The sequence below is a fragment of the Aspergillus aculeatinus genome (assembly GCF_003184765.1).
Source record: "Aspergillus aculeatinus CBS 121060 unplaced genomic scaffold BO66scaffold_67, whole genome shotgun sequence".
NCBI lineage: Eukaryota > Fungi > Ascomycota > Eurotiomycetes > Eurotiales > Aspergillaceae > Aspergillus > Aspergillus aculeatinus.
In genome coordinates, this window is record NW_020291536.1 from 58,820 (window position 1) to 72,772 (window position 13,953).

Below are 13,953 nucleotides of genomic sequence, written 5' to 3' on the forward strand. Positions count from 1 at the left end.
TATATACGTGCTTTTGGTCTCTCTGTACTTGGATCAACACTATCATTGAACATTCATCTCAATTGATTTTATTTCCACATATAAACATATAGTTCCCCAAGATCTAGACAACATGTCGTTTGCCCCACTTGCCCCGAAGCCCAAGAGCCTACTTGGCTACCACCAGGTTCTCTCTCCCACCGCTGGCGTCAAGGTAGGGACTATTCTTTGAACTCATCGTGGCACTGAAGCTAAACTTCGACAGGTCTCACCGCTATGCTTGGGAGCAATGAACTTTGGAGAGGCGTGGACGGAATTCATGGGCAAATGCAGCAAAGAGGATACCTTCGCTCTGCTGGACTACTTCTTCAATGAGGGCGGGAACTTCATCGACACGTGGGTGCCTTCTCATCCGTCCTAACATCATCCTCTCCTCTTACACCCTCAATTACTAACACCTGAGCCCTCGCAGCGCCAACGCATATCAGTACGAAGAGTCAGAAACCTGGATCGGCGAGTGGATGCGACTCCGCAACAACCGCGACCAGATGGTGATCGCCACCAAGTACACGACGGGGTTCCGGACGGCGCACTTCGACACGGAGCCGCTGCAGTCCAACTTCGTGGGCAACTCGGCGAAGTCGCTGCGCGTCTCCGTGGAGGCGAGCCTCCGCAAGCTGCAGACGGACTACATCGACCTGCTGTACGTGCACTGGTGGGACTTCACCACGGGCGTCGAGGAGGTCATGCAGGCGCTCAACGCCCTCGTCGCCGCCGGCAAGGTCCTCTACCTGGGCGTCTCCGACACCCCGGCCTGGGTCGTCGTCAAGGCCAACGACTACGCCCGCGCCCACGGCCTGCGCCCCTTCGCCGTCTACCAGGGCAAGTGGAACGCCGGCTTCCGCGACATGGAGCGCGACATCGTCCCCATGTGCCGCGACCAGGGCATGGCGATCGCCCCCTGGGCCCCGCTGGGCCAGGGCCGGTTCCGCTCCGCCGAGGCCCGGCAGCAGCATGAGGGGTCCGGGCGGGGTTCGAAGCCCACCGAGGCGGATCTGAAGATCTCGGAGGTGTTGGAGAAGGTTGCCGAGCGCAAGGGAACGAATCTTTATGCTATTGTGAGTTTGTTTCTTTGCCTTTTACTCTCTTTTCCCTCTTGCTTCATTGTATATTGCGTGTGTGTGTGTGTGTGTGCGTGCGTGCGTGCAACCCCCCGACTGACTTCCCCCGAATCCAGGCCCTCGCCTACCTCCGCTACAAACAACCCTACATCTACCCGATCGTCGGCCAGCGGAAGGTCGAGCACCTCAAGGCCAACATCGACGCCCTGAAGGTCGAGCTCACCAAGGCGGAGATCCGGGAGATCGACCTGGCCGCCCCCTTCGACCCCGGGTTCCCGAACACGATGCTGTTCGGCGGCAACGACCAGTACGAAGTCGGGTTCACGGCCGCGGATATCTCGTTGACCAACTGGGCGGCGCATATCGATGCGCCGGCGCCGCAGGAGGCCGTGAGGCCGCGGAAGGAGTGAGTGCGGCGCTGGTTGGTGGGTGGTGGAGGCCTAAATGTGTACATATTTTATGTGTGTAGTGCGCAAATCTTGGATTCTTGTCGCTTTGTGAGTGTGATATGTTTGGTTGGTGGGGAGGAGATGGGGGGGCAGTAGGTAGTAGGTTGTTGTTTCTTTCAGGCATTACCTGGTGATTGTTGTCTATGGTATCGTAGAACCTTAAGAAGTAGAATCATAACTCACATCAAGGCGACGCTTGCTCTCAGTTCGACGGATCTTGATTTGAAACAGCACAGCACAGCACAGCACGACCATCCCGCCCGCGTTTCACCATCGCAGACCCCCCGTTCTACCACGGTCGAGAACCTCGGAACCGTTGCAACAGCCACTGAGTCTGAAACTTGATGACGACGGAGGGCCGATGGGATTCTAGATCGCGGCAACGGGCTGTGACTTATGGTGGAAAACGTGGGCGCAATGAATGGTTTCCCGGCTGTGGAGTGGAGAACGCCGGGTTTTTATTCTACACCTTCTACTATGTACCTATGTCTCTCGACAACGGGGGCTTGATTTTTTGTACTTCGAACTACAAAATCAGGGGCCCGGATTAGGATCATGGCGCAACACACTGGGCAGTATCAAGGTTCGTTTCTATCATTCTGGTGGTGGTGGTGGTGGTGGTGGTGCAGTCAATTCCAGAGTTCGCCGGAGTCAAGAGTTCGCGGACAGACGATCCGGAAGCTCGAGCTCGAACAACGAGGAGTCGGTGGACATATAGCCGGCCTAGCTGCGCAATGTCGTCTTCGAACGATGGATTTGATTTTGACCGGGGATGCCGCACGGGTTTCTGCTCTGCCCGTTGACCAGCCGGTTCGGCGATTGGAATGGTTTGTATGGTTCGCATGGCTTGGCAGGAAGCAACTGTCGGGAATTTTTGGCGCTCTGGAGCGAGGTCGCAGTACTAGGTGCTGTATCTGGTCGGCATATTTTGACCATCTGCCGAGGTTGTGCGATGACACTGCCATCTGGGGGATGAGGTAGCTGGTGGCCGTCTGACTGATGAGCATTGTAGTCTGATACCTCAGAGAAAGCAGGATGAACGAGGCCAATGCCGAGGAATAACTCCGAAGGCGGTAGCTCCAACTGCCCACTGCCCACTGCCCCTCTCCTCCCCCTCCCCTCCACGCCCTGTCAGAATGTTGAGGCCCCGCCCTTTCGTTCAACTTCAACTCAACCAAGCAACGCCTTTACGGATCAATTTGTCAATAGGTATTTGCCATCCATCAAGTGACATTCTGCGAGAGTGTTCTTTGATCTCTTTGCTGCTTCCCTCCTGTCAAAGACTAACCCCTCAGTTCACCATAGAATAGCGCATATCCGCATCTATCCTCCCCACTCGTTCAACGTTCAACATCGATCGCCGACTCAATCCTTGTCTCTTTGTATCGGTTCTATCTAGACGAGCGGTCAATCGAGCCCGCTCATCTCGCACATCGATCCGTCGCTTCCCGCGCATCACTTGCGACCCATAAGGAGTCTGTTGGGAAACATTGGACCACGAAGCTCTAGGATATTGTCGGTCGGAAGTCGAGGAAATTCGCCGGATCCCAATATGTCGTCCGCTCCGACCGCAGACATGACCCCCGCGGAGGCTGAGTCCGTCTACTTCAACAACTACCCCCCTCCCAAAGCTCTTCCGAAGCACGAGGCCCTGGCGCGCGCCTTCGTGGACTTGCATGTCCAAGCGGGCCGGCGACTGGTCCTCGTCACTTCCGGAGGCACCACCGTTCCTCTGGGTTTGTGAGCCGGGCACTGCGCACAGGAATCACGTCTAACCGTGTGCAGAGAATCAAACCGTGCGCTTCATCGACAACTTCAGTGCCGGCACTCGCGGTGCCGTGTCGGCGGAGTACTTCCTGCAACAGGGCTATGCCGTCATTTTCCTCCACCGTCAGTTCAGTCTGCTGCCATACTCGCGACACTACAGCCACTCGACCAACTGCTTCCTCGACTTTATGGACGATGACGAGTCCGACTCGGAAGACGGCCCGGTCGTGGTGTGCAAGGAATACCAGGATCAGATGCGCGACGTGTTGCGCAAGTACAAATACGCCAAACGAAACAACCTCCTCCTACTCCTCCCCTTCACTACCGTCTCCGAGTATCTGTTCGAACTGCGGTCGCTGGCGCAGTTGATGAAGCCCCTGGGGCCCCACGCCCTTTTCTACCTGGCGGCAGCGGTGAGCGACTTCTTCATCCCCCGCGATCGCATGTCGGAGCACAAGATCCAGTCGTCGGAGTTACCGAGCCACCTGAAAAGCAGCGGCCAGGGCGAAGATTCGTTGGACATATACACCGGAGGACTGGAGCCGCAGCCGGTGCCGAACCGGAGCAAGAAACTGGTCATCGACCTGGACCCGGTGCCCAAATTCCTCCACCGGCTCGTGGACGGCTGGGCACCGGATGGGAGCATGGTGGTCTCCTTCAAGCTGGAGACGGACCCCAATCTGCTGGTGTACAAGGCGAAAACCGCCCTGGAACGGTATGCCCATCACCTGGTGATTGGCAACCTGCTGACGACGCGGAAATGGGAGGTGGTGTTTGTCACGCCGGAGCCTCCATATGAGCGTTGGATCCGAGTGCCCAAGTCGCGGCGCAGCAAGAGCATTTCCGGTAGCGAAGACCAGGTCGGGTTGGCCGAGGCGGCCAAACAGCGGGCGGGCGAAGCCGCGCTGACGGGAGAAACCAGTGGGGGCGGCAGTGGCAGTGGCAGTGGCAGTGGTGGTGCCCCCGATCGAGTCCCCGAGGTGGTCACCTCCGCGGAAGAGGGGGTCGAGATCGAGAGTCTGATCATTCCGGAGCTGGTCAAGTTGCATTCCAACAAGATTGCCCAGTACGGTCGGTCGGCATAATGTTGTAGCATAGATGGTGGTGGTGGTGGTGATTTTGCGGGTTGCAGGAAAAGAGAGAGTAAACAAACTATTGCGACTGTTGAGGAGGTCGGAGTCTGTGACTGATTCTAGAGAGAAAGGAGCTAGGGACACTTCTTAGTGTGAGTAGCTTAAACCCTGTAGTGTGAGTATGAGCATACCCTCAGTAAATCCGTGTGCAGCAGGGTCCATTGCTTCCTCGAATAGATTAAAGATTGGATATTTTGTCCCCCTCGGATTGGGGGCGGCAGAAAAGGCATTGAACGCACGCCTTTTTCTTCCCGAGTCGGTCCCCTTCTCTTCTTTCCCCTTTCGTTCTACGCTTCTCCTTTCCCTTCCCCTGATTTCAATGGAACCAAGTCGAGGTGAATTCTAGCTTATGGCCGGGCCTTGAATCATGGATCTACCATGCGAGGATATCTATTCTTCTAATCAAGCTGACAAGCTGACAAGCTGACATGGGGTTGGTGTTGGCTTCGCAAAGAAAGCTGAGACAGCAAACCGCCGGGCCTGTCAGGGGCGGTTTCAGGATTGCAGCTCCTCCTCAAACCATGGCTCAGTCGGGGCTGCTCCAGTCGGGCCCTGGGGGGTTAGTTAGGCCAACGCGTCATCGAATTGCTGGGCTCAGTACGTTACTGAATAGGGACCACCGTTTGGGACTCCAGATCGTCTACCGTCCTAACTAGACACTGTGGGCCGATCTGCGCTTTGCCTACGTGCCTTCCTACGTCGCCATCCCCACGCCCCGTCCACCAAGACAGCTTCATTAACCGTTTTCTCTTTCTTGGCTGCTGCCTCTTCTTGTCTTCTCTTCTTTCTCTTTCTTTCTCATCATCTATCTAGTGATCTCCTCCCTCTCCTCCTCTTCTTTTTCTTCCTCCCTCCTCCTCCTCCCCCGCAGATTCTCCCCCTCCGCTCCAAACCCTATCCTCATTCTTTTCTTCTAAGCGCCAGGCGACTGCGTTCCTACCCGTGCTCTCAGGAATCCAACCCCCGTTGTCCGACAGTCCCCAGAAAATAAACACTCGAGGAGGGGAAAGCTGTCAGCGATTGAACCTGTCGACACGAGCCGCATTGATAGACACAGAAAGAAAATGATCAACGTGTTGCAATCAATCTGGAGGATCGGTCCATAATCTTGCTGTTTCAGTCGCTTCTTCTTTCCTCTTGTCTGTCACTCACAGTTCAACTTGTCCCACTCCGCTGCAGGTCGGCTTCCGTACTGGTCTAATCACCAACCAACCTCCTCTTCCTCTTTCCCCCTCGTTTCCCCTCACGTCAACCACCACTGCTGCGAGGATGTTCCGCCGCTCCCGTCGCATCGCAGCCCTCTCCGCCCTCCTGGGACTTATCCTCCTCTACCACTTCTACACCCTCCGCTCCGAGCTACATCCTCAAAAGAATGACGAGGCCCGTCGCACCCTGCCCGAATGCCCACCCCTCCCGGGGATGGAGGACGTCCTCGTCGTGATGAAGACCGGCGTCACCGAGTCTCTCGACAAAGTTCCCGTCCATTTCCACACCACCCTCCGTTGTGTCCCCCACTACGTCATATTCTCCGACTTTGCGGAAGAAATCGAAGGTGTCAAGATTCATGACGCCTTTGTTGGAATGGACACGACCGTGCGGGATACCGTCGAGGACTTTAACCTTTACAACCGCCTTCGCGAACAAGGTCGCGCCGGTCTCGCGTCCGCCGACTTCGCTGACGAGGCCAATTCCAACATCGGCAAACCCAACAACCCGGGCTGGAAGCTTGATAAGTGGAAGTTTCTCCCGATGGTCCAACAGGCGCTGGCCTATAAAGACGATGCGAAGTGGTACGTCTTCATGGAGGCGGACACATATTTCTCGTGGCCGACGCTTCTCGCATGGCTCGCACATTTCGACTCCAGCGAGCCGCACTATATCGGAACCGAGACCCAAATCGCGGACGTCATCTTCGCGCACGGCGGATCAGGCTTCCTCGTCTCCAATCCGGCCATGCAGCTGGCTTCCAAAGAATACGCCGCTCGGACGGTAGAATTAAACGAATACACCGATTGGCACTGGGCTGGCGATTGCGTCCTAGGGAAGGTTCTCGCGGACGCCGGGGTGCCCTTGCACTACTCCTGGCCCATGCTCCAGAACTCCAACCTCGGCGAGATCGACGAGTTCGCCACGGGCTTCTATCGCAAGCCATGGTGTTTCCCCGCCGTGGCGTTCCACCACTTATCATCCCGCGACATCCAAGATTTGTACGAGTATGAGCGTCGCAGATGGCAAGATGTACGTGCTACCACCCTATCTCCTTCCCCTGTTGAATCCCCACCATCTAACACATCCCGCGCCCCATCAGGTAAACAAACACATCCTCCTCCACCGCGACGTCTTCAAGGAACTCATATACCCCGAACTCTCCAACGTCCGCGACAGCTGGGACAACCTTTCCGACCAAGAACGCCCCGACATCACCACCTTCCACGAATGCCAGACCGTGTGCGCCGACGCAGCCAACTGCGCCCAGTTCGTCCTCCGCGCCGGCGTCTGCTTCCTCGGCGAAACGCCCCGGCTGGGAGTCCGCAACCCCGACGCTCGGTCCGGCTGGATCCTGAACACGATCGACAAGATGATAGAACATGCGCCACGGTGTGGTCGGCCGGACTTTGGTTTATAGACTTTTTCTCTCTCTCTTTCTTGCCGCCCAAAAGATCGCACAAAACACTTGTCAGAACTATTCGCTGGCCGAGTAATTCATCCCACAAAGCTGATGAAACTATTTTCCTTTTTGCGGGATGGTGGGCTTGGTGTTATCCGTTTTCTTTTATATCGGATTAGATTATACTTCAGCTTCTCCCTACCGGACATCGTGCTGTTCTTGCCAATCCTTTGGCGAGGGATTATGCATGCATTGTGGTTGATGGCGTTCTGGGGAAGGGGGGTTTTTTTACGGTTTTTTTTTCTATTTTCAGCTTTTTATTCCTCGATTTTGGCTTGCATCCACACCAGGCGTCTGGGTTACAGAGGGAGCACGAACCACCAGAAAAGAAGTTCCTTTATTTTTCTCTACTGTGTGAGAAACAAAATGTCTTGTTGCATTCTTGTTTTTACTGTGTCCGCTTCAGCGTTTTCTTTTGGCCAAGCTTGCTTTTTTGTATCGTATACAATATGCTTTATACCAACTCATGCAACCACAAGTTTATACTTCCATCCGCGCTTCCAAGCAGAACATCAACATAGCATAGCATAGCGTAGCACAACGGGAAAGCCACGGATCCCGACCCAGGTACCCAGTTAATGGATAGGAAACTTCAGGGGGGGACTCCTCGGGTCTTCCAGACACTGGTCGATGCGCATGATGGTCTTGTTCTGGCTCTTGACGAACTGGATCACCTCCCGGAAGTAGCTGACGGTCGTGGAACTCAAAAAGTGCATGACGGCCAGATTGCCCCCGTGCCTGACGTCCCGGAAGAAGGCCTCGCGCTGCTTCTCCGGGGTCTTGGAGTCGGCCCACAGCCAGTCTTCGATGTCGACGCTCCAGGTGATGATCTGGGGGTCAGTGATGTAGTTCGCCAGGCGTTGGCGGGTGCGGGCGCCGAGGGTGCCGAAGGGGGGACGGAAGTAATGAGCTGCGTTTGGAAGTAGGTCAGCCAATCGGAGTTGCACCTCTGCGCCGTGTTTGGAGATAGGTGGTTCATACTCTCGATCCCCAGTATCTGGCGAAAAGACTTGATGTTTTCGACGATCTCGCGGTCGATCTCTGCGGTGGAGCCTAGGCCTTCCATCCTGTATCAACCCGCTGGTTAGTCGCATATCTTCTGGTGATTTGGAGAAAAGCACAAAAGCGCCATGTCTCCACACGACAGTATAAGAAGGGGGCCATACTTCCGATGCGTATCCGAATGCAGGGCGATCTGATGGCCGCGCTTGATCATCTCGCGATAGACGTTGGAGAAGTTGGTCTCGCGGTCGCGCAGGCCCAGGCCGACCACGAAGAAGGTGACCAGCACGCGCTCCTCCTCGAGGATGCGCATGACCTCTTGCGCGAAGCGGGGCTGGCCGTCGTCGATGCCGAAGGCGAACGAGTCCGGCCGCGAGCACGTCAGCATCAGCCGGCCGTTGTTCACGCGGTGGGGGACGGGGAACCCGACGGGGATGGCGGGGACGATCTCGACGCGGTACAGGGTCAGACTCTCGAGCGACCAGAAGCCGCCGAAGCTGACCGATACGGCCTTGCTCTGGTCGATGTGGAAGTGCGCCAGCGGGATGTAGATGTCGTTGCCCCGGGCGTAGCGCGCCGCCTCGACCACGTCCGACGTCTGCGGGAACGGGTTGCGCGTGAAGTCGCACGCCGCGTTGTGCTGGTTCACGAAGATCGAGAACTTGGTCGTCCCGCCGAAGACAACGTGCAGCGCGTGCGTGGGCTGCTGGCTCCGCAGGTCGTAGCACGACGACCCCGATAGCTGCGTGTGGTAGCTGTGGTCTGGGTCCGAGGGGAACAGCCGCACGAATCCGTTGCCGTGGTGCACGGTAAGTCCCTCGAGGGCCCCGTGCCAGTGGCCGAGGGCGTTGATGTCTTGGTGCTGGAAAGTGTCGATCAGGATGCTGTTGGGCGGGCCCTGTGGGTTGTGGAAGGTGGTGGTGGTGAGGTTCAGGGTTGGTGCGGAGGGTGGGGAGGGTGGAAGAGGTGGTAGCGGTGGCGGTGTTGCTTGGGTGGGAGTGATGAGGGCGTTGATGATGAGAAGGAGGAGGAGCGAGAGAGTGGTGGACATGCTCGGGGCCATGGTCGATATCGTGGATTGCTTGTTAGAATCACGATCGGATGTGCTAAGCAGTGCTGTGATGCAGTGAAGCATTGCTGTCTTGGTGGTAGTGATAGAGTGATCTTTTCGGTGTCCGATGTTAAGGCTGGCTCTGTGCTGGAAGGAGCTACGAGGTAATATGCTACAAGGTCTACTTTGGGAAAGAGCAATCCTATGATTCGAAAAGGTTGTGACAGTGTAAATATCAACTGTGATAGACATTCCTCTAACCTCCACAGGTGACTTGGTCTCGAAGACGAGAAAACGACGCCGTTGATCAAATCCTCATCCCTATCAACCACCCAACAAGCGTTGTCGTTGGCCGGAGATCCTGCAACACCGAAATACATCATCCGCCGTCGAGGCAGAAAAACTCGATCAGACAGCGTCCGCTAGATCTCCGGGGCATGACTGGAATAAGAAGCGAACCCTACAGCATCATTCTCAAAGCCACGGAGGTATCAACTCCTCAAACAACATCGGGGCAAGTATGGCTCAGAAGACTGTGAACCAAGTGAGAACAGAGAGGATGTTTAAGACCAACGAGCTGAGTCCGTCAACAAAAGGTCCCACTCCATGCCTCATCAACATTGGGTGGAGAGCTGAGATGCCCAGTGCGGATCCCAAAGTCAACAGACAAGCCAGAGCTCCAGTCTTAGAAACCCCAATCGGTGTCTGATGCCTGGGGCGCGTTGCCAGCATCGTTGTCATCCATCTGAATACCTCCCCACGCTGCACCGGCGTCGTCTCCAGTGTTGCCGTCACCGTTATCCTCATCATCTGTATCGTCCTGAAAGTCGATCTTGTTGTCAACAGGCTTGTAGGACTCGAGGAAGTCAGGAATCTTCTGGCCGCTCTCAAGAAAGATGTTGACAAGGTCAAGTGCAAGTTCCTGATCATCCTCGTTGTAGAATGAGGACGCCAGGCCTTCATTCCCAATGCGAGCAGTGCGTCCTATCAACCGTTAGCGTGAGTCGCTATGGGGATGGCTCTTCCAACATACCAATACGATGGATGTACTCAGTGATACCTCCGTGTTGGGCACGAGGCAGGTCGAAGTTGACGACATGCATGACATTCTTGATATCAAGGCCGCGAGCCGAGACACCGGTGGCCACGAGAATGGGGCACTTGGCCGTCCGGAAAGCACGCCTATCTCTCGGTCAGATGAGGGTTTCACAACCTCTTGGAAGGGGGATACCTACAAAGCATCTTCACGCTCACGCTGAGTACGATCCGCATGGATAGAGGTACTTGGCAGACCCATATTGAACAGGTAATCATCCAAAAGGTCGGCCTGAGTCTTCGAGTTAACAAACACCAGGGTTCGAGAGGGGGGCATGGAGAGCAGAAGGTCATAGAGACACTGCTTCTTCATGTGCCGCTCCGCAAAGATGATCTGCGGCCATATAAGTAACAGAAAGAAGCAGCTATTCAACAGGGAGCCCTACGTTTTGCTGCACGTTGATGTGAGTGCTACCAGGACGTCCGATGCGAATGCGAACATGATCATCTGCGAGGTACTTGCGAGCCAGCTCACGGCAAGCCTTGTTGAAGGTCGCAGAGAACATCATGTAACGATGGTCGGCATCCTCGTTCACATCTAGCACATGTAAGTGTCAATTATGGTAAAGAGAACACAACGATAAGCATACCTCCTCCCGACATGATCTTGTTGAAATCCGACTCCCAATCCGACTGGAGAAGCTCATCGGCTTCATCTATAATAGTGTACCTGTGGTGCCGTTCAATTTTACGTATCTTGTTTGCTCGGGAGTCGACTTACTTGACACGATGAAGCGAAAGCATGTGAGGCCTATCCATGAAGTCAAGGAGTCTTCCGGGAGTGGCAATGAGGATATCGCAGCCACGCTGCAGCTCGTCCCGCTGATCACGGAATGGCGCACCTCCATAAACCACACAAGGACGCAACATAGACCGATAACACAGGCGTCTTGCCTCGTCGAAGATCTGAGTTGCAAGCTCACGGGTCGGAGCGACAATGAGGACCAAAGGCTCGGCCCGGACAGCATCCGTGGCAGGATTGTAACCAGCGGCTACATTAGGACGAGGAGCGGCGAGCTTCTTGGCCTTACCCATCAGCTGGGACAGGACGGGAATGAGAAAAGCCGCAGTTTTTCCAGATCCTATTCATGTCAAATGGCTGTTGCAACATGAAAGGCAGAGGTGCTTACCAGTCTGGGCAATGGCAATCAGGTCATGTCCAGTGAGAACTGCTGGGATCGAATACGCCTGGATGGGTGTTGGGTGTGCGTAACGACAGAGCTCAATATTCTTGCGCATGATCGGATGCAGACCAGCGTCATCAAACTACAGCGATCAGGATCATGATCACACTCAGAACAGGTAGAGAATCAAACGTACATCTCTCACAGGGTTTGGTCTTTCACGACTCTCGGCGACGACCTCAATCTTTTGTAGACTAGACACAGTTAGCGATTCGCGATGGGAGACTTTAGACCGCAGCTGACATACTTTCCAATCTTCAGACCAGCCCGGTTGATGAATTCGTTTCGGAACAGTTGTTCCTCAAGCTCAGGTATCTCCGGGCCTACATCACCATACTCATCCTTCCATTCATACTTGGCTGCATTCGCCGCCCACTCGGGGAGCTGACCGTCACCAGCGTCGCCAGCGGGTTGCTCAGCAGGGGCTGGAGTAGCAGTATACTTGTCATAGTCATAGCTCTCTGGAGCCACCCACCCCTTCGCGCGGGCCAGGTTGGACGCGTCGTTCTCTTTGTTGTCGTGAGTGTTGGTCACATCGTCGAGGGCGGTGTTCAACGAAGACATATTGAATTCCACCATGATTGCTCGTCCAGGGCTGGACTAGCATCCAACGACGTCCTACGTGACAGACTCTTGACACCAACCTAAGAGGTGACTCGTAGTTAGGACGACGGACAAGTGTTTGTTTTGTAGAGCAAACGGTACATTACCTTTTTCGACAGAGACGCGTGGGATAGTCAGAGTAGTTAGACTGTGATATGAACAGATGACGAGGAGAGACAGGCGCGGAGACGAACGAGAGGGAGGGCAGTGCACTGCTTACAGGGATGGATGAAAGATGGAAACGAAGAGGAAGGGGAAGGAGAAAAGAAATAAGACGGAAAGGAGGGGAAAGGAGAAGAGCAGTGAAAGAATGAGAGAAAGAGAGAGATGAGGTGGTGTGGGCTCGCCTCAGCAACACCTCACCCCGAGTCGAGCAAACGGATTGCACAACAAGACACTTCAACGGAGTGAGGCCAATGAGAACCGGTTCTCGAGCCTTTTGAATGTAGCACCTACGGAAAATTCATATCGTAATGGGAGTGACCAGGGAAGATGACTAGAGGAGTCAAATTGAGAGCGATTTTCGCTTGTAGGCACGCAGGATCAAATACCGTACTCGGAAAATTCGATGACCACAGTCGAGTTCCTCAAAGCTAAGCGGAATTATCGTCTGGCCTCCCCTTGAGACAACTGACGAGGATCTATTTGTCTGAGGAGAAAATAATATTATGCAGACAGCCGAGAGCCGAGTAAGGCATTTTACTATCAGTCAGTATATCTGACCAGTTCCAGATGCTCGAGTGTTGCTGCTTGCTTATGGTTTACCATACCTGATGGCTTGAGGCCGGGTTGAGGCAATCTCGTCCTCACTCCAAACCTCACTCATCATATACACTTACCTGAAGTACTAGAAACTTATCTACCTGCTTTACTTCATTCTACATGTCAAACACAAGCAAAGCCCCCTAGGCTTCCACATCTCTCTCCTCCTCCCACATTTCCTCTGAATAGATCTGCGATAACACGAACGACTATTCGCCGATGTATGATTTGCACCACCGCCCGACCTGGACACAGCTGTCATTCATGAGCCTCGTCTACCATCACAAAGCCATAGCCAGCATGGCGATGTGGAATCTTGCCTCAGGGTCATCTCCATCCTAGATGGGTGCTGGTCCAATTTCCCGAAGCTCTGACGCAGCGGCTGCACATATCGTGAAAGAAGTGCAACTCTGTGAGTGAACTCATGGATGACAATATATTGAAGGCAGACGGCAAGCATACAAAAAGGCGCAAGTTTGAACTGGCTCAGTTGCAGTTATGTCAGTTCTCGGGGTCAATATTCCCTGAATCATTTGCTTCATTTAAAGCAGCCATGTCAATTCTCGCGGATCAACGCTATCATGGATATCCACCGGTGTCGTACCGGTGGGCCTGTCTTTCCCAAGTCAAGGTCTGACATTGGGTCAGGGACCAGATGAAGGACTCAGATTTGCAATGTGTCTGGTCAGCCAGTTCTACCAGAGCTCGTGGAGAGTTTCATGTCGACTCTGACGATGATTATGCTGAATATATCGACTGCGAAATTACATTGTTTCTTGCAGGTCTGGGGGAAATGCACTGCGGTGCCAACTGCGCACGACCGAGAATTTGTGGAATCAGCTATCCGTTCGCCTAGTACGATCATGACCGGGAAAGACCCTCTGAGGATTTGTGAAAGACAGAGCATGAAGGATGGCTATGTCCCAAGAACCAGGGCGTCGATATATGGGCACAGGAGCTATAAGTGACTGGCGTTGTGATGGAGGGGAATCCCCGGATGGACATGATGCGCCTGCCTGGAGCATACGGGCCAATGCTGCTGTCTGCCGACGTGGACCTACAGGACTTCGTTTGACAACTTGTCGTTGGTTTCCTCTCGTATTAGTGAGTAGCAGTCACTGGACCGGTAAATGTGAGGT

The 13,953-nt window shown here is 54.5% G+C and overlaps 5 protein-coding genes across 5 annotated transcripts; 3 read left to right on the forward strand and 2 right to left on the reverse strand.

Moving 5' to 3' along the window:
* The first annotated feature begins 46 nt into the window (after positions 1-46).
* Positions 47-1,666, forward strand: BO66DRAFT_395637 (aldo/keto reductase). Its single transcript, XM_025648263.1, has 4 exons — positions 47-193; positions 245-375; positions 452-1,097; positions 1,217-1,666. Exons 1-4 carry the CDS (start codon positions 113-115, stop codon positions 1,508-1,510), a joined length of 1,152 nt encoding a protein of 383 aa, XP_025498980.1. The 5' UTR covers positions 47-112; the 3' UTR covers positions 1,511-1,666.
* Positions 1,667-2,865: 1,199 nt separating this feature from the next.
* Positions 2,866-4,582, forward strand: BO66DRAFT_395639 (phosphopantothenate--cysteine ligase CAB2). The gene is made up of 2 exons (XM_025648264.1): positions 2,866-3,285; positions 3,335-4,582. The coding sequence occupies exons 1-2, from the start codon at positions 3,102-3,104 to the stop codon at positions 4,399-4,401; spliced, it is 1,251 nt and encodes a 416-aa protein (XP_025498981.1). The 5' UTR covers positions 2,866-3,101; the 3' UTR covers positions 4,402-4,582.
* Positions 4,583-5,718: 1,136 nt separating this feature from the next.
* BO66DRAFT_443310 (glycosyltransferase family 31 protein) lies at positions 5,719-7,075 on the forward strand (the record flags this gene model as incomplete). The annotated part of the gene is made up of 2 exons (XM_025651505.1): positions 5,719-6,687; positions 6,758-7,075. The coding sequence occupies 2 exons, from the start codon at positions 5,719-5,721 to the stop codon at positions 7,073-7,075; spliced, it is 1,287 nt and encodes a 428-aa protein (XP_025498982.1).
* Positions 7,076-7,704: 629 nt separating this feature from the next.
* Positions 7,705-9,068, reverse strand: BO66DRAFT_305904 (polysaccharide deacetylase family protein; the record flags this gene model as incomplete). The annotated part of the gene is made up of 3 exons (XM_025643242.1): positions 7,705-8,027; positions 8,099-8,184; positions 8,284-9,068. Coding segments are annotated over 3 exons (1,194 nt in total), but the record flags the coding sequence as incomplete, so codon positions are not given.
* A 538-nt stretch (positions 9,069-9,606) lies between these two features.
* Positions 9,607-12,248, reverse strand: BO66DRAFT_384003 (DEAD/DEAH box helicase). The gene is made up of 10 exons (XM_025646080.1): positions 12,160-12,248; positions 11,697-12,093; positions 11,586-11,643; positions 11,396-11,531; positions 10,987-11,347; positions 10,856-10,935; positions 10,652-10,803; positions 10,406-10,599; positions 10,204-10,352; positions 9,607-10,154 (listed from the first exon to the last, which is right to left on the reverse strand). The coding sequence occupies exons 2-10, from the start codon at positions 12,026-12,028 to the stop codon at positions 9,856-9,858; spliced, it is 1,761 nt and encodes a 586-aa protein (XP_025498984.1). The 5' UTR covers positions 12,029-12,093; positions 12,160-12,248; the 3' UTR covers positions 9,607-9,855.
* Between the last annotated feature and the right edge of the window lie 1,705 nt (positions 12,249-13,953).